Genomic DNA, 27,613 nt, shown 5'->3' on the forward strand with positions numbered 1-27,613 from the left:
TAAATTTAATATTTTTAATAAACAAAAAGTAAATAATAATAATTCTAATTAGTAATTGTTTTAATAAATTTTTCATTTGTTTTCAAACAGAATTAGTTTCTATGATAATTTGCAAGCGATTATGACAGAGTATTGAACTAACTAATTATAAGAAAATGTTCGCCAAAGTTACTATGCTGGCGTTAAAAGTATTAAAACAAGATCAAAAGTTTTAAAATAATAAATTAAATTTATAATCTTTAATCATAATATATAATAATTTTATTTTTTATGATTTATATAATTATGTTATAAATCAAATAAACGTTACATTAATTTTATTGTGGTGCCAGTTAATTACATATAAAAAATATCAAAAGATTAAGATCATTCTATCATAGTTTTGAATTTTTATTCTATACACGTAATAATTATTACAATTGTTACAAAATAAACGCATTTTATTGAAAAATGTATAAATATTACACGAATATACATATTCAATTCTTATTTATAATAAAGCAGATATTAGAACAAATAATATATAACTATATATACTCGCTCGCAACTGCGAGCAAAATTGAAACGTTGACAGTAATGAGATTGATCTAATGTGTGTCATTTGACTACTGCTAAGTTTAGCAGTTGTCTCTACATATCCTATAAATCTAATATAGCAAATTTAATATTGCGTATTTTTTATGTATTATATATATTTTATTATCTAATATTTTATACGTTTTATAAAAATATAAATTTGATTTTAAAATATGGTTTTGTCTTTTTATACATTTGCAATGTAATTCACTTAAATCTTTCAAATTTTTCAGTTGATTATAATATAGAAATTATTGTTGAGAAAGAACAATAGATACTCTTATTTATACTTTATTTATTGAGAAAAAAAGCACATTTTAATTACTAATTATTAATTTTATAATTTTATACATATATATCTATATACATAATCAAAATGATTATATAATATATTATTTAAGTTTTCTAAATACTTTTAATATTGATTCTCTTTTTTCTAATAATAGAAACTGTTAGATTTCAACTGTTAACTCTTATAACAAATATTTTGACAAATATTTTTATACAAAGGCAATATATTATATATTTCGTTTGTTATATAAATTATTCTATTTCTTTTTGTGAATATATGAAGCAATAAAAAATTGTTTATCGTTTTGATGACTCATAAATAATTTTCTGCCAATTTAGATTTCCAACAATTAAAATATTCTTTATTTTACATAGATAACGTAATAATTAGTATGATAAGAACAGTATATATACTGTACACATGGTAGTAATAGCATATGATATCAGATATTTATCATTTTGGTTTCATTTTTTAGTCAGCAGTTTTATTAGTATATATACTATATAAGATTATATACGCGAGAAAAAGTGCGTTCAACATATTAAACTACCACTACGCTTAAATTTTGAGAAATACTATTGAAATAAAAAGTGATTATAAAAACAAGAAAAATCTCTTAAAATGATTAATATAAAATACATGGTAAGTTTTATTCATTCGTTATTTGCATTTAACTGTTTACACTTTTTGTAATGCGAATGTTAAAAAATACTAATGCTTTGACTTTTTTCGAAATTTCAGATTTTATTTTCCTGTATAACGCTGTTTCTATTAACTAAGAACAATCTAGCTCAGACTCAAGGAACAACCGAAAATGCAGAGGGAAATTTAGACGGAAATTTAGGGGAAGCTTCAAACGAAAGTTCAAACAATGATTCAAACTCTTCAGACGACAATACAAACGGTAATTAGACAGTGGTTTAGACACTGGAACAAAGTAGTTCAGAAAAAAATAGAAAATACAATAAGTGCAAACAAAAATAAAGACAAACATTATATCCAAATATATATTTTAAAAATATATAAGAAGTGCAACATATTTGAAATACCAATTTTATTTTAGTTCAGGAATTTATACTCTTTGATGAAATTCAAAACACTCTTCTGATAAACAAAGAAATCATTTATTAGAAAAAAATTAGAAACTTAACAGATTTTTACTTTTTAGAAAATCAGAATCAAAAACTTAAACTAACAGCTAATGATCAAAATTCAAAAGGTGTTAGTAATTTTTTTGCAATAATAATTTTTATTTGCAATAATGACATATATATTTTTACTGAAGCCACATTCATTGTGCATCCAATGGCTACACATAAAGTACTTAAAGCATTAATTCATCCTTACATATTAAAGCATCTTTCATAATAAAAACACATATCACTTTGATTATTCGGCTGAGAAGTTGTACTAAGGCTACATACTCAAAGCATATGTTACATACATTACATTAGTATTATCATAGGTATTCTAAATTAAAAACATATTATTAGAAACACATCATTTTATTTAAAATCTAAATAAGAAAGAAAGTACAACAATAAATTACAAAAATAAAAACTAATTGTCAAATGGTAGTCTATGAACGACTTAATTAACGTATAAACATTATAAAGCTATTAAAATAATAATAAGAGATTTATTTCTTACCAAAAAAAGTTTTAACTTTCAAACATTCACAAACTTTCTCGCCACGATATTATAAAACATTAGCACTATTGGCGGCATTTTTAGAGATTTTTGTTATATGAACTTCTATTTAATTCATATATTTGCCGATAATGGTACTATAAAAACATCAATTTTTCTTAGTGTTTCAAATTATCAAGTATTCCAAATTTACTGCACTATGCATTTACAATATAAGGTTTACATCCTAGATATCTGTTTTCAGAGGATCCTACGAGTACAACTATGAGTGGAAAATAAATTTTAATTTATAAATTTATTTGTAACGACATCCAAGATGAAACTGGAAATATGTAATCGAACCTGACAAATGCATTCAAAAGTAAGGATTCTTCTCCACTAAAATCAGAATTTGAATTCTTGTTACATTCTAGCTAGAATTCAAATTAGGATTTAATCTTCTTAAAGCAAACATTTTTATAAATTTTAATTAATAATTATAGATTTATAATACACTTATAAATTGCATTCCTAGCTCGAATCCAGCTAATAATCCTTTTAATTATGCTATGTTTAATTGACAATTAATGCAAACGTACTAATATTAAAATAAAGAAAATTAAAAGTAAAATAAAAATTTATAATTATTATTAAATTTTCATTAATACTATTAATTGAAATTTATAAAAATATTTGCTCCAAGATGAAATTCAAATTTGATCTCAGCCAGAATGTAAGCACGATTCAAATTGGAATTCTAATAAAGAAGAATCTTTATTTAATGTATAAAAATGTTTGATCTTATAAAATTATCTGATCTTATTAATTTTATTTGGTGGCGGTTTATTAATGCAATATTGCTTTAGATTTTGGGGTTGCAATTAATTGTAAAAAAAAAAAAAATAAAGTATTTAATCAATATGATATTGTTTTAGATTTTATTGTATTTTATATATAACAATTTATTACAATATTTATTACATTGTTTATCTCGCACAAAATGTGTTACAAGTTTTGTGCAGAGTACAGTATATCTCTATCAAAGTATTTATCAAGCATTATATCAAGTTCAAGTAGTGTTTACTTCGTTTGATATTACAAGAGTCAGCATAAAACAAAATCGGTAAGTTACTGAGTTTGTCTTATATGTTTCACAGATGCTACTAATTGTAAGTCTAATTTTGCAATTATCGTATATTTTTATCTTTATTTTCAATATAATGTGTTCTATATCCACATTAGCAATAATAAAATTTGCTCAAATATATGAAAGGATCTAATCTATCAACAAGTAATATATTAGGCTGTAACTATTGTTCTTGCAGAAAGTTTTATAGTTAATTTTTATAGTCGTTCTTTTTAATGCTCGTAATTTATATAACCACGAAAAGCAGACAAGATAGGACAACACAAGTTTAGAGTAATATGAGAAACTATATGAACGGATTTTGATACATAGATTCCATTATAATACGACGTCTTGCATCTGTAATAGGAATTAAAAACTGAGATTAAGAAGATTATGCGCAAAATGTCGCTGTATCAGAAAATTTAGTACTTATTACATTTATAAGCATCCTAACTTTTTCAATATGTGATGCACGTATATAAAATTATTTTAAAGCGTTCAATGTTTTAAGATACAATAGCACTCGTTTTTTTAAATAGATAACATCAATTAAAACAAAAAAAAATTGAAAATACAAAGGAAAGAATTCTTTAAAATGCCTAACATAAAATACATAGTAAATTTTATTTAGTTATCGTTTAATTGTTACATATATTTTGTAATGCCAATGATGTAAAATATATTTTTAAAACAATTTCTAGGATTTTTCTCTCAATACTTTCAAAATACTTATTTTCTTGTATAATGGTTTTTCTTTGCATAAAAATTGTGACTGCTTCCATAGCAAAATTTGGTAAGATGTAGACACCAGAATAAAGATTAAAGCATTTATAAGAAATTCAATGATTATCAAAACTGACTTTTTTACAGAAGATCAAGGTAATATAAAAAAATATTTCATATTACCTTTAATACAAAGCTATTGAAAAAATATAAAACAATAATATGTACAAAAAATTGCATAATTTATAAAGCATTTACTTACAAAAGAAATTACGTGATATCAATAATGAAATAAACTTTCAGTCGCTTTTTAACTTTAAAAGCTTTATAGCAGACAAAATAACGACATCACCATGAAATTTCTTTTCAAATTCTTATGTTTATATTAAAATTGTACATCTTCATTTTTAGGAATAACATATTTATTTATTCATAATAAGTATATATTTTTACCCTGATATCATTTATTTTTCTGCTATTCAATTTGACAAATTAGCAAGTTAATGCTCTCATGATATATTTTCTTTCTCTACGTAATAATTTTTATTATAATCGCAATAAAGGTCACCTATTTCGATCAAGAGCGACAAAATGTTTTGGAACGAAATGTACTTGTAGTTCTTCAAGCCTCTACAGGGATAGAACCGAAAGCTGGAGCGACGGTCCTGCGTAAGTCCTGCAATAATCACTGGAAAGGCACTCACGATAGTAATCAGTCTGGTTTCTAATAATTAAATAAATTTTTAGAAATTAATATAATCAATAATATTGTACTATCAATAAAACTCTATGAAAACATACATATATTTTTAATTGTAAGTGTAGATTATAAGATTTAATATCATATTATAATAATTTTTGCAATTATTAATTTTATCAATTAATTCTTACACAAAATTGATCACACAAGGATATATTTTTAATTATCATTTTTTAAAACTATTTTCAATTGTTCTCTTTTTTAATTAATAATGTCAAAGAAAAAGGCGATAGGAGCCAGTGCAAAGTATAAGGGCGCAAATAAAAACTACAGTTTTTTAAATGAAAAAAACGCATTTATTTGAATGTTTCGGTCCATCTTTGGATCCATCTTTAGCAATAAAACGTAAAAATATATAATCATATAATACATTAAAACACTTAAAAGTACGCAGATACGCAAAATGTAATAAGTTTTTTACCGGTTTCGAACTTTACAAACAGAAATACCAAATGCGTGCTCTGATGCACTTCTCAATATAACACTATATAACAGCAAAATTGAAAGAAAAATATTAGGAACTAGGAAGAAACTCATTACAGATGCAATATACATATAATTGTGACAAAGCACACATACAACCGTCGCTCAACGCGTCGGATGCACAAGCAAAAATAACAAAGTCGAACGCTGTTTACAAATTGCCGATAATAAATTCAAGCCTCTAAATAAATAAACAGAGGGAGAAAATCGCGAAATTTTTTAAACTTTTTTTTTTTAATCTCAAAGCGCGAAATTTCTTAAAGTCTCTCTCTTTTCATTGTTTCCATCTTCCGCTTCATTAGCTCGTTTTCGCGTTTTACAAAATCTAATTTCCTTTCATATAAGATAGTTTCTTTCAAATCTTTGCCTCTGCTGTCCCATATCTACATCTGCTGTCATAATATCATCTTCGTCACTGCCGATGTCAGGATCCATATCCTCTATCCACTGTCCAAATCTCGAGACCTGCTCGAAAAAGTCTTAAGATAATTTATTTATGTGGATTTATTTTCGGATTTATTTCCAGTAATAGGAATATTTAATAATCTTAATTTTTCTTTTAATGCCGTTGTGAAAATATTAAGATTTTTCATAGTTGCTAATAATTTGCACCGTTATATCGTATTACTATTATATCATATTGTACTGCGCGAACTCTTCCTTCCTTATAGCCGTATCTGCCCAATACACCCTTCGGTTCTTTTTTGTCCGTCTCAATTTACAGACATCAATTCAATTTACATCCTCGTGTAAATTTATCGTTATGATGCTCAATCTCAAAAAGTCTTCGCTGATGATCGTATTCACACAGTTTCCTTATATTTCTGTTCATCGCAGCAAAACGACGAATTATCGCACTCGAATCCTCTGCCACAACATTTTACCCTGTTTTAATTCATAAAATATTCACAGCTTTTCTATCCTACTGAATTTACTATAGGATTTAGATTTGATATTAGGATGTATATATGTATATATATATACAGGACGACCGCCCCATAGCTCAAGGGCAGATAGAGCAGGTCAAACTGAACATAAAAGTTTTCTATCATTTTGCGATTTGCGCAATAATTATTAAACTATTAATTAAAAACGCTTAGCATATGCTGAGTGCTATATACAGCGCGCGCTCACACGCTGAGAGTTTTTAATTAATATTTTAATAATTATTGTGCAAATCGCAAAATGGTAGAGGATTTTTATGTTCAGTTTGACCTATCTGCTCTATTTGCCCTTCAGTTATGGGGCGGTTGCGACCGGACACCCTGTATATATATATATATATATAGTTAAAAGGCTGGGAATAAACTAAAAAACACAAGCTTTGTTCGGAGTTGGAAATATACGTCTATACTCGGAAAGAATTCAAGAAAAAAGAACGAGATGTCATTTCGTTTATAACAAAACATAAATGTAACTATAGTTATTGCCTAAGGACTCTAGCTATAGGCCTAACTGTTATTATATTATATTTAAAACTTATTTTAAAAAAATATGCAACATGTTGAATTTATTGTATAAATTATAAATTCAGTTTTTTTTCAATATAAGCATAAGGCAAAAGTTTGCGTTCTTCACACATTATGACTCATAGGTAATTTTTCAGTAATTTAGAGATCCACTAATTTAGATATCTTACGTTCTGTTTAAAAGAGAATAGAATATACTAATGACATAGAATAATGACGTACATTATATATAATAACATATAAGTAGTTGATAACGATGGAATATCTACTTACTATTATATTATTTAATAGTAATTAGTATATATAATTACTATTAGTAACAAGTATATGAGTAACCATTATTATTAAAATAATATAGAGGAGGTTTCAGACATATAACCAACCTATATACAGGGTGTCCGGTATTAAGAATCTGTCATTAGCAGGTTTTTCATCAATTACCGGACATTCTGTATATACATGTATATATAAATACAGAGTGTTTCAGACCACCAACTGTCAACGTTTTTTTTTTTTTAATGGAACGTTACGCAGAAAGTTACGAAAAACATTTTCATTTTACTAAAAGGCACCCAAAGTATTTATTGGTGATAATTCCATTTCTCGAGACAAACCGGAAGTAAGTATAATTGAGGTCAGTTTTAAAAGTTTAAATAATTACATGGGTCGAGTGGGTTATCATTACATAGAGCTTTGAAAAAGAAATAATTTTTACTAAAATATTAATTTAATTATCTTTTATAAGTTTCGAAAAAAACGTTGAATGTGTGGGCGACTACAATAATGTACAAGTGCGTTCATTTCTGTTACACCTACTTTCGGTTTATCTCAAAAAATGAAATCATTACCAATAAATATTTTAGTTTTAGTAATAAATATTTTTTTTTGTAACTTTCTGTGACATTCCATTTTGAGAAAAATAGCTAGCACGGGTGGTCTGGAACGCTCTATATTTATATATACAGGTTGTTTTTATAAATTAGATCGACAAACTTTGAAGGAAAATAGATGACGTTAAAACAAATATTTTTTATTAATATTATTTTTCTGTACTAAGTTTTGTTTTAATACTACATGGTAAAATAGCAGTTTTGTGATTTCAAAAAACAAAAATAAACAATTCACTTTTTTTACAATAAATGCTCAATTCACAATAGTTAAATGATTCAAAATATCCCTAGAGTATGAAACAATCAGTCTTTGAGCGTATGAAACAATCAATGTTTCGATGATATTATCGTCAATATATTAATGCAACCTCATTTAATTGTTAAAATTTATATGAGTTAAATTAAAAAGAATTCTCATTATTTGTATATGCTAATGTGAAATACATATTACAAATTTTATTAAATTATTATTATTTAACACTTTAAATTTCTTTCGTATTATAGCGACAAATTGATAATTTAAATTACAATTTTTCTCAAACTTTTAAGATTATATTTTCCTCCTTTAATATTGATGTTTTCCTCGATAACTAATGCTGCGAAACTTATAATGCCGGCTTAATCTTTGTGATATGTACATTACAACCAAAAATATCTAATAAATACACATTTATGATAAAAAATGTATTGATCATCAAATATGACTTATTTTAATTAGAATTTAGATTTGAGCTCTGATTTATAGTATCTAATATATTATTTGTTGATAGATTAGATATTCTCATATATTTGAGCAAATTTTATTATTGCTAGTATGAATGTAAAGCACATTATACATTATATCGAAAATAAAGATGGAACATACGTTGAATGAATTGCAAAGACTTAGCAACATCTATGAACATATAACGTCAAGAAGAAAGACAATATGAACCAGCGCAGTATGTGTGTATAAGGGCACAAATAAAAACTTAACCAAACTTAATCAAACTTTGACACTCCAGGATCGGCTTAGAATCTTATTTGTGAATAATCAAAATAATAATGATACTATGGATACACGTTATGTTTATTCTCTCTGGGTCTCTTATTTTAATATTCCATACGTATCCAATTTCTCAGAATGATTCTAGTCTCGTGGTCCATGATCTTGATATAAAAATATCATACACATGTATGAATAAATTACGTTCATTTATTCGAGTATAAATGTTTTATCCAACTTTTCACATAATAATGTGGTGTATAAAATTTCACGTAGAGACTACAATGCCTGGTATGTCGGACAGACGAGCACTTTTAAAAACAATGAAAATAAAAATCATATTAACAGAAACATTACGTAAAAATTTATTATCACGGGCCACAGATTGAATATTCACAAATTTGACTGAAATAATGTAGAAATCTTGGAATCAGAGGCTTTTCTGAATAAGAGAAATACTGTTTATTAAACGCCAAAAGAATAGTAATTAATCAATAGAAAGATACAGAACGCATACATTATGCGTACACATCTGCTATTGAAAATATGTCAAATGTATAAAAAATTTCGCTCTTTGAAATTTTCTTCCTCTATTTAACTATTTAGAAATTTGAGTTTATTACCGGTGATTTGTAAACAGCGTCCGACCTTGTTATATTCACTTATATATATGTCCGACGCCTTTAGCGACAGTTGTGTGCGCTTTGTCACAATTATCTATTGCGTTTGAAATCTGTGTGAGTTTCTTCCTTATTATTTGTCTTTCAATTTTGCCATTATATTGTGGAGTGCATGCGTATATCGCAATATAAACTATGAAAATTGCTATATGAAAAGTGTAGCTTTTATTGTTTGTCTCTAAGTAAAGTTTAATAAAACTGTACAAATTCTGAACAATTAAAAAAGCTCATAAAACATGAAAAATAAAAAATTATTTTTTCTTATTACAATTGTTAATAATATATTGCTATATTTGTCTTGTTGTTGTTAATATTTGTTTAGCTAACATACTACGATTTTCAATTGTTAATTAATTGTGATTTAGACTTATTAATGAATTATAAAAAATAATAAATGTTTCTTATATAACTTTTTTCTTTTACATAACAGATATATTTTATTCGGATTATTAATAATTACACATATTAAAAACATTCGGAAACTTCATGCTTTGATACAATAATAATATTTAAAAAATTATATAAGTATAAAACAATGCGCCAGATACGCTAAAATACAAAAATTATGTTTATAAAAAATTATTCCCAAATATAATAATCATACAAGTAAGTATAAAAAATCAAATTGGAAAAAAGTGTAGTCAGAAATAGTACAAATCGACAGAATTTCGAGTTAATGAATCTATTATATGTCGCTTTTGCAAATACCAACAATTTACATGTATTAATCTTATTATTAGGGTAATCATATTTAACCGCATATTTGACTGTACATTGTTCTACTAATTTGCGATATATATGTATGACGACGTTTACAACAATTTCAATTTACATAGCTTGCTTATAAGAACTTACAATATTCGTTATACCGGACTATGTTTCCCTGAAACATAGGAAAATCCTCTTTGAAATGATAATGCGCACGGACGATGCAGTCATAATTTTCACAGTTTTCATAGCTGCGCATAAACTATGGAGATGGATACGAGCGGATGATAATGAGACAGCTCTGTTATAAAGCAGTGTCTTGCGTTCCGTAACCATGATTAAAAAACGCAGATTAAAAGAGTGATATGCGTTGAATGTTGTGGCGCGAATGTACATCGCGAGACGAAACAAAAATGGAAATGCTTCGATATTCAGGCAAATGTTGTCAATGCCAACACGGAGAATACGAGACTGATTGGTATGACATTAAGGCAATTTCTAGCAATTACCGGAAAGTGGACGGATATTATCGTGCAATGGAGACATATCAGAATCGATGCAATGATGACATAATGGACAAATAGAGACTACCCAATTTCGACTAGCTTTTAAGGTGTTATACATAAAAAATACATTTATGAAATAATAGAAAATAATAGAGAGAGAGAGAGAGAGAGAGAGAGAGAGAAAGAGAATTATCGAAATAATAAATTTTGACCATTCAAATTTTAATTTTATTTACTCTATAATGAGCTTACGAAGAAATTATTATATTAACTTCAATTTATTCTTGTAGATGTATTTTAACGTCAGTTATAATAAAAACATGTCAAAAAAAAAGAATAAGCAAGAAATAATTTAGAATTATTTTATCATGTATGTTATCTATTTATTAGATTTTGTAATATTAATATTAAAAAATATTAAATAATACATAAATAAAATTAATATTTTTTTCTACTTTTGTAAAATATTAAAGAATATTTTTATATCTATAAATATAAAATAAATTTTCATTTATGTGAATATATCTAATTATAATAAAATACCTATTAATAATAAGAGAAATATATACATTTAATATGATGGAAAATAAAAAATGATAAAATTTTCATTTTAGAAATGCATTTATTATTTTTATTATACATATATAACAATATTGATATATACGAAATTATGTTATATACACGTAACATGTAAAAGACGAAAGATACACCAAATGACGAAGATCGCGATGTGATCGAATTGGCGAATGTTGGAGAGATCAGTCGCGCGAAGGTCCTTTATTCATGCTGAATAATGTGATTTACAAAAATCCACGAATGACACCTCCTAATCCGGCATGTCCAGCGGTGATACTACCAGATGGACCAGCTATCAGAGCTGGAGCTGCAACTGGTCCGGCGAGGGCTGCTGGACCTACAGCAGGACCAGCAAGCACCGCTCCTACAAGACATTGAGACATACATCTTAAACAAGAGAAGTTTCTTAAATCTAAAACAAGTTACTTAGATCCTGTTAGTTATTTACAATATTTTTCAAATTTAACAAATTTTAAAAATAAGGATTTTATATATGTATATATATATATATTAACATTTTTTATTATATATAAATTTATATATAAATTAATAAAACAAATTGTTTATTTTAAAAAGTAATAAAATATATTTATAAAAAAATTTAAATTTATTTCTTCTTTGTTGTAAAAAAACATTATCAAGATAATAAGTTATAAAACAGATTTTTTTAATTGAAGGAAGATTTACTAGAATAAAAGTAAACAATGAGATTTTTTAAATAGTTTTTGTGGGATTAAAAAATTAACATGTGTATCTTTTAAAATGTGAATTATTATAAAATTACTAATTGTAAGCGTTCGCTAATAAAAGCCATGGTAAGTTAATATATATATATCATTGTTTTTTTATTTTGATATTATCAAAATATGTCTCAATAACATAAAAATTATATTTATATCAGAAAAAGCTATATTTATACTATATTTACATACCGGAATTGTAAATTGTCTCGTTTTCATTTCTTTTGAAATTTCTCAAACATATTTTTTTTCTATAATATAACAGTTTGATAATAATTTATAATATTAATCTTGCCGTTTAAAATCGACGTAAATAAATTCTTACTTTATTATGCCTTACCATAAGCTGCAGGCAATCCCAAAGCTGGTGCCGCGGCCAAGCCAAGAGCTGGGGCAACCACTGCCGTATGCCCGAGGACGCTACCAGAAACGATTGACGGTCCAGCAACTGATCCAGTAACGACAGCTCCGCCATCGACAGCTCCGGAGATGCGCGCGGGTCCGACCACCGGTCCAGCTAGTGCGGACGGTCCGTTAGCCGGTCCGGTGAGAGTCGCGGGGCCTAGAATCGGACCGGCTAACGCGGCCCCGAGGCCCAGGTAGCCCGACGGTGCCGCAGTTGCCATCGACAGAGCCGCTACGAGGAGAATCGCGATCAAGGAGCGCATGATGAAGAGGTTTAAATGATGTCTAGGAGAATTTCCTTCGATGGCTGAGGTGGATGTGGCTGCCATCGATCGACGTCCAGTGCGCTTTTATAGAGACATCGTCTCCCCGAACGTCGGTCCAACGCTACCACCGACCCCAAGGGCGGGGCACAGGACACGCCAAACATTCTCTACGAGCTGGGCAAGCTGCGACGCCGACTTATCAAGTCAATCCATTTAGTATTGGTGACACTAGAGTGTACCTCTATTAACGTCTTACCTCTCGTATGTCTTGCACGAGGGTCGCGCCGCTCCATTTCAACGCATCCGTCTATGGGCTCGCGTTGCGTTTTCTCGACCTGTTTGCGCAATCGGTAGTAGCAACAACAACAGATCGATATCTCGGTGCGATATCGCTTTTTGTTACAGTTCACTCTTGAAAGTGAAACACTTGGAGATGTGATTGACATTAGGTCAACTTGTTCAAAAGAATAACACGGTCTTTATCTACCCACAACGTTGATTTTTCAAAACTTTATTATTTCTAGCATTTCCCTTTTATTTTTTAAATCTTTCTTAGATTTAAAAAAGAATCAGATACAAATTAAAAAAGGGAAATATATAAATGACAAAAAAATATTGTTTGAAAATACGTATAACATTGTCATGAGTTTTCTAATAATCTCGCCATCGTGAAGCATAAAGAATGATATCAGCTGTTTATCGCAATACGTTCAATCATCCCAACGACCTTGAGAGTAAAGACGACTCGCGTGTTTCTATGAGTGTCCTCTTCCTGCTTTCTCTCGATTCGTTAAATAGACACGTATCTGTCGCCATTAGAACGATTACATTGCATTGCATTGTGCGTTTGTCTAGGCGAGGCATGGGTTCCATTGCCCACGCGTCATCCGGGCTTCGTAGATTGTCGCCAGGAATGAGGGTCCTATTGTTACGTCAAATATCTGTGTGTATATGTGTGTGTGTGTGTGTGTGTGCGCGCACGCGTATCACCACTAGTTCGTACATATCTCTCGTAGACAGAAATCGTTTACGATGCCATTATCGGGCATCATACACAATAAAGGTGGACCGTTGATTGAGCGATACGGAAACTCTTTTTTGTCTTCTTTTTTCATATCACTGTCCTTCTGTTGAATGAATTCAAAAGAATTGCAGTTCGAATGTGTGTCTCAACGTATATGTATATGTATATGTATATGAAAAGCAAACGTGTCAACTTGGACATTTCGTCATTTCCTTTTATCGATGATATCTTTTTCTTCTTCTTCGACGAGAGGTGAAATGCATTGTGCCCAATATATAGGTTCTCAAAGTTTCTCGAGTCACAAAACCAACGTTTTTACAAGAATAGAATTTGGCAGAGTTCCAATAGTCTAGCGTATCTTTCGATAACGATTTTAATTTTCTTTAATTGACCATTTGATCTTTAATAAACTGTATGAATGCATACGTCACAGAAATATATTTATTCTACTATTTTTGTTATATTAAATTCATACATTGCACTATTTCTTGTAATTGTAGTCGAGCATTGTATCATTATTATCCTCGTATAAAACAATTTGTAAATTAATCGTTTCATCAACTAGGTATGCTGGCAGTGATATTATTATATTGGCAGTGGTATACAATTCTTTCTATTTAGTCAAAGCACATTCGCGAAACGCGATCTGCTAAGCAGGTTTTTGGCTATATACACATGCGTTTATACGTCCCGATATCTCTTCTAACCAGTTTACAATTACAAAGCTTTAAACGCGACATAAAGGGATTATCAAAGTTGCTTGCAAGCGTGCACATCGCTTCCATTAATCGATTACCATTCGACTAATGGTTCTGCCGAGCCGTCGGCCGCAACGTTACACGTTTTCATCAAGGTGATCAGTGGTAGCCGCTGTAAATTTAGATTTGTACATCATCAATCAACGCTCACTGCCAAGCGAGTTCTGCTACAAGTACTGTACAGTGTGATGACTTATCCTTCATTGGGTGGATTTTCAATATGCACGAGATTGATCACTCGCACCATCGAATTATTTGTCTGCCAAACGTGATAGATCGCTCTATTGATTTTGTCGAATCGTTATTTTTTTTATTTCTCTGACCAGAACAAGTGTATTTAATGTACATAAATAATATTTTAATTATATTTCGATTAATTCGATCGCAATAGCACACTATATTTTACTATGCATACTATCTATATATTTTTATTTTATTTAATAATGATAGTTAAATATTAGTACACACACATACATATCAATTTACTATAGCTTTTATCTGTTCATCTGCAAGTTTTGATTGATTTTTCTCCGTGATAGTAAATACTTTATATTTTATTTTAGTACTGATTTCTAATACCATTCAATGATTTTTCTCCCTTCGATCTCCGGGTAAATACAATCGCGGCCAATCCTATCAGCAATAACTAACGCGTGAAGGTGATAAAATCAATTCTCTGGATCGTTGTTCGCCCCAACTCTTGGGCGCGGTTGACGTTTCCGATTCTGTTCGAGGTTGCGTCGCGAGAGAGACCACGGATATTTTCGATCCGATTAATCGAATTTTTTGTTAACCTCGTCACGCAGGCTCCGCCCTGATTCCGCTGTAAGTTTGCGCGTCCCACATGCCCGTCGTATCCCGACTATAAAAGCTCACTTAGCATCAGCTTGCGTGGCAATGTTCCGTGGTGATGGCTGATGGAAAGTTGCTGCATCGCTGAATCGCAGCATCCTCCGTCGTCCTCAACGATGGAGATACCCTGCGTGGTGATCAATCGGTTGCACGGCTTCAATGAGAGAGAGAGAGAGAGAGAGAGAGAGAGAGTTCGATATCGAAGAGATCGAGCTGGATGTGACGTTATGGTTTCGCGCAGTTTCCGCCCGAAACTTTGCGGCGAAAGGATTCCCACAATCGCTTGGCGCTTGAAGTGTTTACAGTTCGGGTGAGTTGTATTTACATGAAGACTACAAACTATTGAACTAGCATAGTATGCAGCAGGCATGATTTAAAAAGTTCCTGTATCTTTTAAAATCTCGCTGGAAAAGTATTTGCTCGCATCATCTCGCTGCTTCAATGATAAATCGTGAACGTTTACGTAATAAAAGTCACATTTAAAAATATAATAAAAAATAAACGGTTCAATGTTTCCGAACTGTGACTTTAAACTCTATCATGGTAGTTATTGCTTTGTGAGACAATTAAAAAATAATTATTACATTCAATAAAACTCTAACAAATTACTCTCGATTGCAATATCGATTAATAAAAAGGGTGCAATTAGCCGGAGGAAATATTTTTTCGAAAAATTAATTGATATCAGATATATTTTCTGTTTCGAAGTTTGGGTCCAAAATTTTTAGGCAAACTATTTTAATTTTGCAATTAAATAAATATAAATATAAATAAATAAATATATATATACATAATTATCAAATTTATTAAATATTTAATCAACAATATTCAAAATTCCGCGTTGTTTTTTTTCAAAAATTATATAATATATTGTTTTCAATTTCTCGTAGGCGAAAAGAGAAGTGCGTCGTTCGCGGATCTGCATTCCGAAACTCTCATGGCCGTCGAAGGATCTATCCGTCGACCTTGCGCGATCTGCATCGGCTGTCCCCCCGACGATCTTTCACACACTCTATCCGCTATTATTAACAGCCACGCCTCGCGCCATTTTCGCGTACATTATTATACATATAACGCGGAAGAAGAGAGAGAGATAGAGAGAGAGAGAGAGAGAGAAAGAGAAAATGACCCTACCAGAAGAAAACAATCCGGCTTTCTTGCTTCACATTCTCCCCAGATCGATCTCCAGGAATGCTAGCCGGTAGCCGACGATCGGTCTCGGTCGTAACTCTGACCCGCGACAAGACTCGTGATTTATAGCGGCAACAAAGACGAATTCACACACGGGCTCTGTCGTTTTCAGACCCTTATAAATGCATCTCGTAGAAAGCGTGGATATAACAATGTTTTGTTAGAGTTACCGGACATATAGTCGATACATGTGACAGCTTATTCAACTGCGAGCAAATTGCACTTTGCTTATTTTATTCAATGGCTTTCAATTTGATAAATATTGTTTTGAGAATCTCGTGATATTTAATAGTAAATATTATATGTAAATTTGCAGTTTATTTCTCTTGAAATTGGACAATAAAATTGCTCTTCTTTATTTAATCGAAATACATCATCGTTTTTTGTAATTTAATATTTGAAATATTTTATAATGTATATTGCAACTAAATAATAATGCCACTTTGCAGTTTAACATTTAAAATAAATGGCATATCAAAATTTATTAAAAATTAAGATACTTTGACACAGTTTTTATTAAATAATCATTTAAAATTATCTAATAAAAATTGTTCAATTATTTAAACGTTATTTAATGAAACTTTTTCCGAAAGAAGAGAGATTTTTCAAAATTTTATAGTTTCTCTTAAAAGTAAATATTACAAAACTATATTATTTTCAAGAAATATTTAACTTTTCATAAAGATTAACTTAAATAAATACGTAATTTATGTCGAGAAAGCGTTATCTTAATGAAAATACAAAGTGCATTACGGTATTTAATTTCTTGTAAGTGTACGTTAAAAGTCGGTGATTTTTTTAGCCATTTTATATCAACATCTACCTCATTCAATTTACATATCTACCTCATCTAATTATACTCTACGTAGATATAATCAATTATTATGTATATTATTTAAAGAACTTAGGCAATATAATTTAATTATATTAAGTAATATACGAATTTATATCTCTTTCAAAACATGTATTTTATATTAATTAATATTAAATTAATGTACACAAAAATATATATATAAATGTATATAATTAATAAGAAATAAAATATGATATAAAAAATATAAGTTTTTTTATAAATAAATAAAATGATAATTTAAATAACAAAATAAAATTATATTGCTGGCATTTTAAAATATTTCATCTGCACATATACACACATATATGTAACATTTATTCTAAGTTTCCATGTCAATCTTTTATATTGCTTAATTTATTCGTATGCAACATACATACGTATAACGATAGAAAATTATTTCTTATAATTCTTCTCTATAATGCCTGCTGCTGCATGATACTGCTATGCGAATCTTGGAAACTTAAGAGTGCAAAATGAAACAGAATTTTCCCACGGGTATAATCGCACGTCAACTTACCGTCTGCGTGAGCGGACTTACGCCCGCTCTAATTCGCGATCGATTATCGCCCACCATTGTCGATAGCACAGCAATTAACATATATGCGCTTAGATGCGCATATCCACGCATTCATCGTGAAAACAGCGAATGCAGCCCTCCCGGCGCAGCCTGTTGCTCGACCCTGTTTCTTATTCACAACGATGGGCGGTCGATTAGAAGCGGGTGACCTTTCGGAATTTGTGGGGGTTCGGTGCATTCTCACAATGCAGTTCCACCGTCGCGATGATGAAACGCCGCGAGATTACGTAGCCGCCTCCGCCGCTATCTCGGCCACGAGATGCCATGATTTTCCCATAGGACTAAGGCCGGCACTTAACGAATCGCTCGATATTCCGAGAGTGTACGTCGCGGCTGAATGGAGCACGGCATCTCTAACACATATCTGATTTTCCGACGGTGATTTGTTGTTTAAAAGAAAGAGAGATCGGACAAAAACGGACGCATGGGGAGATTCGAAATTGAACATCCGTATGCGCGTCGATCCGGCAATTGCGAGAGAGTCGCGTGATAAACTACGCACGCACGCGTAATAGATATCGTAAATCGCGTTTTATATTCGGCTTTGCGCAAATCCTGTATAAATTACTCGCTAGTTGCTCGCCGATGCTTAAATTTATATCGGGCGTATCTCCTTGATATTCGATTCTCATCCCTGTAATTTGTTATCGGGCCTTGCTTCTATAAAATTTATGAACGCATCGTATCGAAAAATATACATTTTATTCCGATAAATTAGAATTTTATATTATTCTCTCTAATCGACGCACAAATATATATTATATGTATATCGCAGAGGCAAATATTGTACATTTCATATTAATAATTACGAGCGTTAAATTAACGCTGCAAGATTACGTTGCTGTAATTATATTTAAATACGCTCAGTTGTAATTTGTATTAATATATTAACTATATAATTTTAGCACACGGTATCGCGAATTAATTTGATGTTATACTATTAAAGATATAAATAGATTATTTCATTCTGAATCTCAAAAATTATATTCGCAAAAAATATTAATTTACACACTGTATGCTTTAGAGACATAATTTTGCTATCTACTTTTCTCTCCGATCGTGACTTTTCATACTTCTTGTTAGCTTGCAAGTGATGTCCGCCTCGAGTCACGTTCACGATGACCTTATCCTTTACCACAACACTCGTTAGGCGTTGCATTAAGTACAAATCTGTGTTAGTCTTTCTGATTACAGGTCCTTGTGTTTAGCAAGCGTGCCTGACAAGCGCAAGTTATCTATTATCAAGTGAAACAAATCATGCCGTCGATAATGATCGATCTATGTCGAATATGTGCGAAATGAACGCTCGTGCTCTGATCAATCAAGCGAAGCATGAAAAATTGTTTTGTACACTTCGCGCTACAATTTTTATGCTAAAAATAACGACGAGATATACTCGAGGATAACGAAGCAAGAAAAGATAGTAAAGATGAAAAGTTCTCCGGATTTAATGAACCATTTGGACGGAAAAGTAACGTAAATTGCTAGAGTGGAAGTCAGCCAAAGATAGATTTTACAGATATTTTAATTATTTTAATTATATATTTTTATTGTTAATTAAGATTAGAGCAGAGTAAACTCCAATCAGTGCAAGTAAATAAATTATAAATGAATATTAAAACTTAATGCGGGATTTTACAGTATAATTTATAAGTTATATTTAATGTTTTACTGAAATATAAACATGTGTTTCGCGTACATAATAGCTTGCAATTTGTGTCAAATTCTTTCTCTCTCTCTCTCTCTCTCTCTCTCTCTCTCTCTCTCTCTCTCTCCCTCTCTCTCATCCGTGAAATTTGTGTAGTAATGGTTTGCTCAAGCAGTAAACAATTATTCAAGACTTTAATCCACCGGATATGATCGATGGTTGCTTTCATCATAGATAATTCGAGCTTTGCCGATAAAGATCAGGTCGGAGTTAATAAGCCGTTGTCACGACAATTTGCGTAAGACAATCTGACTTAACACGCAAAGCTTCCGTACGATTTTGCACAAAAGAATTTCGGAAGACTTTACTGAAGCAAATGTCTATAATCCTATATGTCGATTTTATCGTGTTCATCATAAATAATTGCGCTTATATGTAAATTCTGAGATTTAAGGGCATGTAATAACGAAAAATGATATGGTATAATAAGATTTGTGAATTCGATAGACAGATATTAGAAAAATTGATCAAACTTGATGCGAAAACGCGGGCTAAAATAAATAATGTTCTGGGTATTTTATATTACAAATGCCTCCTTTCAAAGAAAAGAAAGCGAATTTATTCCATTCATACGCACAGAAGACATAAGTATCATGATCGTACCGTGAAAAAAGTATCAAGCGCGAACGTCGTCGTGTTAATAAACATTAGCAACTTTAAATATCTATAATTTACTATTTTGTAAGCTCCTTTGAAAAAGATGAGGGAATGATATTCTACTTTTGGCGCGGTGATGTGAGACTTACTCATTTTTTTTTTTTTTTGCGTTTTAGAGGGATGTTTGCACGCGCGTTTAATAGTGGCCGTGGCCATGGCCGAGCCCGGCATGGATGGCAGCACCGTAACCACTTCCGTGAGCCGTGATCTTACCGGAAGGACCGGCAATCACCACCGAACCAGCATGCGGTCCAGAAACAGCCGCGCTTCCGGAATGAGGTCCGGCTAGAACCGCGCCGTGGCTGGCCGGTCCGGCTATAACCACTCCGTGCCCTCCTTGACCACCGGCGTATCCTGCGTAACCGTAAGCAGGACCAGCTGCGTATCCTCCGTAACCTCCTGCGGATAATAGAAGAAAATGTGTAGTGGTAAAACGCGCCGCAGCATGAAATCATTTTACAGTAAATTTCCTGTTTCATATAATATTTTAAGACATGTATTCATAAATGCGTAAAAATAAATTTTGTAGAAATTTTTGTTTCTTACATATAAAATAATATAATAATATATATTATTAAACATACTTTCTGTTATATTTATGCAAAAATTATTTACCTTATATATTTTTATAAATCTTATAACTTTGAGCTATATTGTCACATCTTACCATTATATAATCGTTCAGAACAAGACAGAACAACAGAAGTTTTCATTTATTACAAATATTTTATTTTGTAAAAACCAATTTAATTTTGACTCACCGACATGATCACCTGCATAGGCACCATCGTACGGACCACCGTAGCCATCCACGTGTGCAGGACCAGCGACCGACGCGGTCACGACAGCTGGACCAGCCACAGCACCCGATACGTGAACAGGACCAGCAATCGATCCAGACAATCGAGCCGGACCTATTGCCGGACCGGCAACTGCAGTGGCACCCACGTGTGGACCCACGACACTCGTCGCTCCCAACAATGGTCCGGCAAGGGCTACTCCGTGTCCACCATAACCCGCTATACCTCCGTAAGCTCCGTAAGCTCCATGAGCACCATAAGCCCCATGAGCACCGTAAGCTCCGTGGCCCCCATAAGCTCCATGACCAGCCCCGTAAAATCCGTGACCGCTCAAGATAGCTTCTCGTCGTTCACGAGGTGCCGCGGCAACAACGGCGAATAGAGCGAGCGAGATGAACTGAAGATGCAGAATCTCAATTTCAGGTGAGTCCAGCAATAAATTACATAGCTTTTATTTCGATATTGCATTTCTATTGAAATAATAGAAACTTGATTTTGAGAAAAAAATATATGCTTTAATTTTGAAGCTATACAAGGTGTCTTGTTTTAAATAGAGAATTTCAAAGGGGATACTCTTTGCATTTATATATCATATGACTTGGCGCAACAAATAATCGCGTGGAATTCTTTTTAATTCTCGACAGTATCTCTCGAAATGTACTCGACACATTTGTCACTGTAATATATCACTCCATCTCGCTAAAAAGCACAAAGGACCCGATCGCGACACGTTGGTTGTTCAGGTAACAAAGAGAAAGAGAGAGTCAGGATCGCGCACTTCTGTGACCGTCGGGACGAATACTTACGAGGGTCTTCATCGTGTCGACCGGGAATGCTTGAATGTGCCTACAGTCGACTTGGGCAGACTTTATATACATCTCCCAGGATCTCCGCGACCGCGCCCCCGCTTGATCCCTTCGAATCATATCCGTTGACGATGTTGGTCTTGTTCATTGTGTAAGAAGGTCACCGTTCGACACACCCACCCTCCTTCGGACATACACCCTTTACATGACCCTCGCCACATGAACCTCTGGCCTAAACAACCTCCTTTATCTCGTTCGTAAAGAGCACCTTCAGACTTGCCAACTAAACATAATTGCGAACATTTCGTTCAATTACTTTGCATTGAATGTTTCGAAATTCGAGAGATGTATCATATCAAATAATTATGGCTAATATAATTTTTTAACTGATTTATATATCTAAAATATGTATAATTATGTTAATCTTTTTTCTTTTATGAATCGCTATTTATGTAGATGGAAGTGTATAAAAGACCATTTAACAATGAGATATTTTTCCTATTTTTAAAGAGACACAAAAATATAAAAGACAAAAAGAGTAAGATTCTATTTTTTGTAACATTAATTATTTTTTTGAGTTATACAAATTTTAGTCTTTTGCTCTATCTCTTTTTAAGAATATTTTATTATCCTCAAAAGTAAAAGAAATTTTACCTTCTACATATTTTATTTTCTATACACCATATATCCATATATGGTTAAATGAATCTTTAATTCGAATAACCAACTTTTCTTTTTTATAAAAATTATTACAGTGAGTTTTACATCTTTTTTTGAAATCTCTTTCATCTTTAATGTGCAAAAAAGTTTGATTACAGGTATAAAAACAAACGTCTGTTATTAACAAGTTTTCACATTTTTTTATTATAATTAATGTCAATTGCAATCATTACATATATGATGCATTTTGTTTTTTCAAATCAAGCTTATCTATAATAGAATCTTGTGAATTGTGACATACCCACATTTCGTCGCTTCTCGAATGCGTCTTCCATAGATAAAATCCTGAGAGAAAGTTAAAATGAATTCACTTGGCACCAGAGCTTCAAAAAATTATTCTCTCTCATCGATTCGTAGATTTTCATATCTATGCGGAAGATAAAAATGTGTAGCAAAAGTTAATTTTTAAAAGATATTCGCTATTATGCATACATTTCGTTAAACAAATTGCTTGACGTTTTCAGTTCTATACTGCATTTTAAGTAAGAATTTTTAAAAATCATCGAGTTGTTTTTAATTAGAAAGAAATGCAAATACATATATTAATAGAAAAATAGTTTTTTATAAAATTTTTTGATATTGTAATTTTTCACGCGTTTTTTCAGGCTTTCGATGTTTGCAATAATTATATCATTGCACTTAAAGTGCGTTATTGACAATAATTACATATATTAACTTACTCTCATTTCGCGACATAATCTGCCGGTTGCGTAATTGTGTCGTAGAGACAAAGCGATACGCCTTACATCATCTCCCGTAACAAATCAGTTTCAATCAGAGAAAATTAGCAATTTTCATCAAATTGAGAATAATATACTTCTTTGAAGAATCCGCTACTTGGATTTTGAATCTCAATTGTGTGACCACGTAGCAGGATAGGTCAATCGGGCGATTGAGTCATTCGAGAGAAGGGCAATCGAGCCTTAACCCCAGAGATTACAGGTTATATACAAGGTGTTTCATAAACTCGCCAATATAATTTTCTCATGTAAATTTAGGCTATAAAACATTTACGTGTAAATATTGGCATGACGAATTCATTAAATTTAAAATTACTAAGAAATATAATATGTGCAAACTTATTAAAATATGGAGAATTAATCTTGCGTATATCGTGCATATATAATTTAATTATATATTCTGCATAATAAAGAGAACAATTTTATGTAACGTCAAAATAAATTTGATTATATGTTAATTGTGAGAACCGCATTTGTCGTGAGATTGTGCATATATTTATGTAATCAAACCTTAAGTCATAATCTCATAGACTTTAAGTACAGTTATTTAACGATTGTACTATATATTATGTCTCAATTTACCATATATTACAGCTTGCAAACAAAATTTTATGTAATTTTATTACCTATTGTTAGCTGCATTTCACGTACATAATAAATAAAGTTTGTCTTCAATGTATTTTAAAAAATTATATAGTCAAAGTTTTTATAATGTACACAAATAATCGTTCAATGCAATAAAATTACTAAAGTCTTTCATGATATTGATCGTTTTTAACCGCGATTAAATAAATTTTCTACTTGATTTTGAGCATTGCATACATTGCCTGTATTGCATATATTTCGGAAGTAATAATTCTGTATTTTAAGGCATGATACGAGAGAGTAAGAGAGAGAGGCGGAGAGAGAGGGAGAGATGTGCACCTTGTCATAAATGCGGCAGCTTGTAACATGACGAAGTTCTAGGTTGCAATTTATGCAAGATGCGCAAGGTGAATCGAGACGCGAGCTGGCTGGGAAAGAGCCGCGCTCTCAGGAATTAATGTGTTCTTCAATGCACACGATATATAACCGATGAAGCCAGCCGACATCGCGCATTCGACCTTTAACGAGTACGATGAAAGACGCGATCTCTTGAACGCTCTAATTCTACGTGAATATCACGCTTCTGGCCACAATTACGGAAAAGACCGTGAGAGCTTCTGCATATTCACATTTTTAGTGAGAAAAATATTTCTCGCTTAAAAAATCTCTTCGTGATTGTATCGTTTTATTTTTCAATGTTATATCATTATTTTCTTGCAAGTAAATTTTTTAATAATATTTTTATATACGTCATGCAAATATTGAATGTTATGTATAAAGATGCAAAATAAAATTTATTTACAAATTTTTTATACAAATTTTAATCTTGTACATTATTAATAATAGTGTTTTACTGTTAAATCAACGTCAGTTAACATTACTTTTACACTACTTTTAAATATCAATATTCAAGCCAATATAATTGTTTCAAAAGAGAGCTGTTTTTTCTCTTATTAGTTTCTAAATATTGCACAAAAATGCAAGTTGAAAAGGCACTTTAAATGCGTTACTAGACGAATGGAAAACGCAAAGGCGGGTATTCGGGAAAAAGAAATCGGAAATTCGACCTTTATAATGCATGATCCTTTCCTCTTTAGTTGCGCTATAAAACGCTACGTGTTTGTAAATGTTTCACAAAGCCTTACAACTTTATCCGCAGAATCAAGTTCTGAAAATTCGTACTTACGTGAAGCGATTGAAGGTGGTACGGTTGCCCCGTCGCGATTGAGCGTGATCAATGCTAATGGTGAGACTGACATTTGCAGTCATTGTCTGTGGCACAGTACGGATGCAATGCACGGTGATGTTTATGGGAGTATGCAACCTACTCGCCGTTCGGCGTGAGACCACGAGAAGTATAAAATGTTGCCAAAGTTTCTTCAGTTTCTTTTAGAAAAAAAGAAGATAGATTACTACAATTAATTATAAACGTAATTACGAAAGTCTTGCAATTGCGCTTTAAGTCATTCAGAACTGCCTAAAGTCCCTTTCCCTCTTTTTTTTTTCTTTTTATCCAATAAAATATAAATATTTTTTTCTGCTAAATTTTATTTATTCTTGAAGAAAATGAATGTCTCTCTAAACATAACTTATCTATTTTGTTAATATATAATTCACATTTAAAGTTTCCCTCTGTAAAATATTTATACGGGAAATTCTCTCTCTGCATTGACCTTGATTATAAAAATGGGTCGACCTTATGATATACACTTTGTGAATAAATTCTTCTGGGAAACGCGTACAATATATAATCGTACACCCCCGAGAGTGAAAGGACCGCGCCTCTCCGCATCCGGCATGATAGGTTTCCATCTCCGTTGATTATTCCCTGACAGTCGCGTGTTACGAAAGGCATATCTTCTATGATACAACTTTGCAACATCATAATCTTACTTATATTTTCCTTCTTCTTCATGTTTCCATGTGATTGTTAACGTAGAAAATTATATCAGTCGCGATTCAAGTTAAGTCGACATTTTATTTCATGATTTATATGCTTGAGAACAATCTTTAAACATAGACGTCTTTAAACATAGACTTCTTTCTCACAAATTTCTAAATTTATTAATCAATAAATGTAAATTTTTTTTAACAAAATTTAGTATTTATATTAACAAAGTTAAAATAAATTTCTAATTAATCTACTTAATGTATGTGTATCAATACTGCCTATTTTTTAGAATTTTATTTCTTTATTGGAATTATAGAGAATACTATTCACTATAATAAATTTCTAGTTGAAACTCTAGTTGCTAAGTAGCTATTCAAATTGCTTCAGAAAAGTAAATAAATTTTTAAAGTGAATATCGCTGCGTGAAGCAAGATAATGTTTTGTGATGTAATATTGATACGCGGCATTGTCAAAAATAACTAATTACATAGATAATTAAAAATTATATTATTTCATTAAAAATCGTTACTTAATTTAATTTAATTTAATTTTTTTTTACAAAAAAAGAAGATGTAAAATTTTGCATTATTTAATAAATCCCTGGGATTTTATGCTTAAATTTCACATTCATATATTTCAAAGTATATATATATTTCTATTTAAAAGAAAATATGTAACTTTTTAAGCTGTTAGCCGTGGAAATCGGTGAAGCGTGTTATTTCCGTCTCGTGGAAAAGTAGAAAAGAGTAAAAGAAGGTTGGAATAAAAAGAGAAACATGAGCATCTCGACGCATTCACATTTCATGTTCTTTACCACATCACCAATCGGTGTTCCAAACCGTAGGAGAGGTTTCCGTTTTATTTCGAGGCTTATATAGCACGCGTCTGCGTTTTTTTTTAATTTTATTTTTTGTCCGTTACATTGAGAAACGTAAAAGCAGTCTTTCCCAAAATGCTCTGAGTATTCGAGAAAGATATACAATTTTTTCATAAATGTTTAACGAAAAATATGCAACGAACGTCGTTACGTTTTCTTTCTAATAGCGCAGAGATAGAATGCTCAATTTATTCTATAATATTTGCCTCCATGATAAAAAAAAAACAAAACTCACGTAAAAAAATAATTCTCCATTCAAAATTATTTTATATCTTATTTCATAGAAGAAATCTTCTATGTTTAAGCTAGAGTTATTCGCTCCCGATAAGAAAAATCATCATTATTTTATTCCTTTAATTTAATTAGCATTGTTAGTATTATATCATGCTAATAGCTATTTATATTAAAGCTAATAGCTGATGACTAAATTTTATAATCTCTCTTAGAAAAAATGCAGCTCACACAAGACGTTTATATTAATATTTATATAGGTATTATGTTATTTTTTAACATAAAAATATATTCATGCACGTCATCCAGAAACATGCAATAATAATAGTAATTAATAATAAATTAACACTTTTATCAAATTCTACATATTTCTACATATCTTCTATATATAAGTATTATGATATTTCTTTAAAAATCTTGAGAATGTTCCAATCGAGCAACTTTTTACGAAACGAGACACTTTTAGGCAAGTATTTTTTTGTGGTTTAATGATCTATTAAGCGCACAAATTAAATACAATGGTAGA

General features: G+C 31.0%; 2 protein-coding genes and 2 long non-coding RNA genes across 4 annotated transcripts; 1 reads left to right on the forward strand and 3 right to left on the reverse strand.

The window, feature by feature from the left end:
• The first annotated feature begins 1,316 nt into the window (after positions 1 to 1,316).
• Positions 1,317 to 3,421, forward strand: LOC140669594 (uncharacterized). Its single transcript, XR_012047366.1, has 3 exons — positions 1,317 to 1,510; positions 1,610 to 1,772; positions 2,763 to 3,421. It is a non-coding gene; the product is annotated as an uncharacterized lncRNA (long non-coding RNA).
• Positions 3,422 to 11,432: 8,011 nt separating this feature from the next.
• On the reverse strand, positions 11,433 to 12,895 carry LOC140669536 (uncharacterized). The gene is made up of 2 exons (XM_072899483.1): positions 12,487 to 12,895; positions 11,433 to 11,770 (listed from the first exon to the last, which is right to left on the reverse strand). The coding sequence occupies exons 1-2, from the start codon at positions 12,878 to 12,880 to the stop codon at positions 11,631 to 11,633; spliced, it is 534 nt and encodes a 177-aa protein (XP_072755584.1). The 5' UTR covers positions 12,881 to 12,895; the 3' UTR covers positions 11,433 to 11,630.
• A 7,421-nt stretch (positions 12,896 to 20,316) lies between these two features.
• Positions 20,317 to 22,096, reverse strand: LOC140669716 (uncharacterized). Its single transcript, XM_072899773.1, has 3 exons — positions 22,044 to 22,096; positions 21,199 to 21,634; positions 20,317 to 20,836 (listed from the first exon to the last, which is right to left on the reverse strand). Exons 1-3 carry the CDS (start codon positions 22,053 to 22,055, stop codon positions 20,574 to 20,576), a joined length of 711 nt encoding a protein of 236 aa, XP_072755874.1. The 5' UTR covers positions 22,056 to 22,096; the 3' UTR covers positions 20,317 to 20,573.
• A 114-nt stretch (positions 22,097 to 22,210) lies between these two features.
• LOC140669717 (uncharacterized) lies at positions 22,211 to 23,494 on the reverse strand. Its single transcript, XR_012047386.1, has 3 exons — positions 23,444 to 23,494; positions 23,005 to 23,130; positions 22,211 to 22,326 (listed from the first exon to the last, which is right to left on the reverse strand). It is a non-coding gene; the product is annotated as an uncharacterized lncRNA (long non-coding RNA).
• Positions 23,495 to 27,613: the final 4,119 nt, after the last annotated feature.

Source organism: Anoplolepis gracilipes, chromosome 9 (assembly GCF_047496725.1).
Source record: "Anoplolepis gracilipes chromosome 9, ASM4749672v1, whole genome shotgun sequence".
Classification (NCBI taxonomy): Eukaryota; Metazoa; Arthropoda; class Insecta; order Hymenoptera; family Formicidae; genus Anoplolepis; species Anoplolepis gracilipes.

Excerpts from the sequence above, each read along its gene's own strand:
- LOC140669536 (XM_072899483.1), bottom strand. The coding sequence starts at position 12,880 with ATGGCAGCCACATCCACCTCAGCCATCGAAGGAAATTCTCCTAGACAT. Across the intron at positions 11,771-12,486 it reads GGGATTGCCTGCAGCTTATG|GAGCGGTGCTTGCTGGTCCT; the intron begins GTAAGGCATAAT and ends AATGTCTTGTAG.
- LOC140669716 (XM_072899773.1), bottom strand. Across the intron at positions 20,837-21,198 it reads CTATGCAGGTGATCATGTCG|GAGGTTACGGAGGATACGCA; the intron begins GTGAGTCAAAAT and ends TATTATCCGCAG.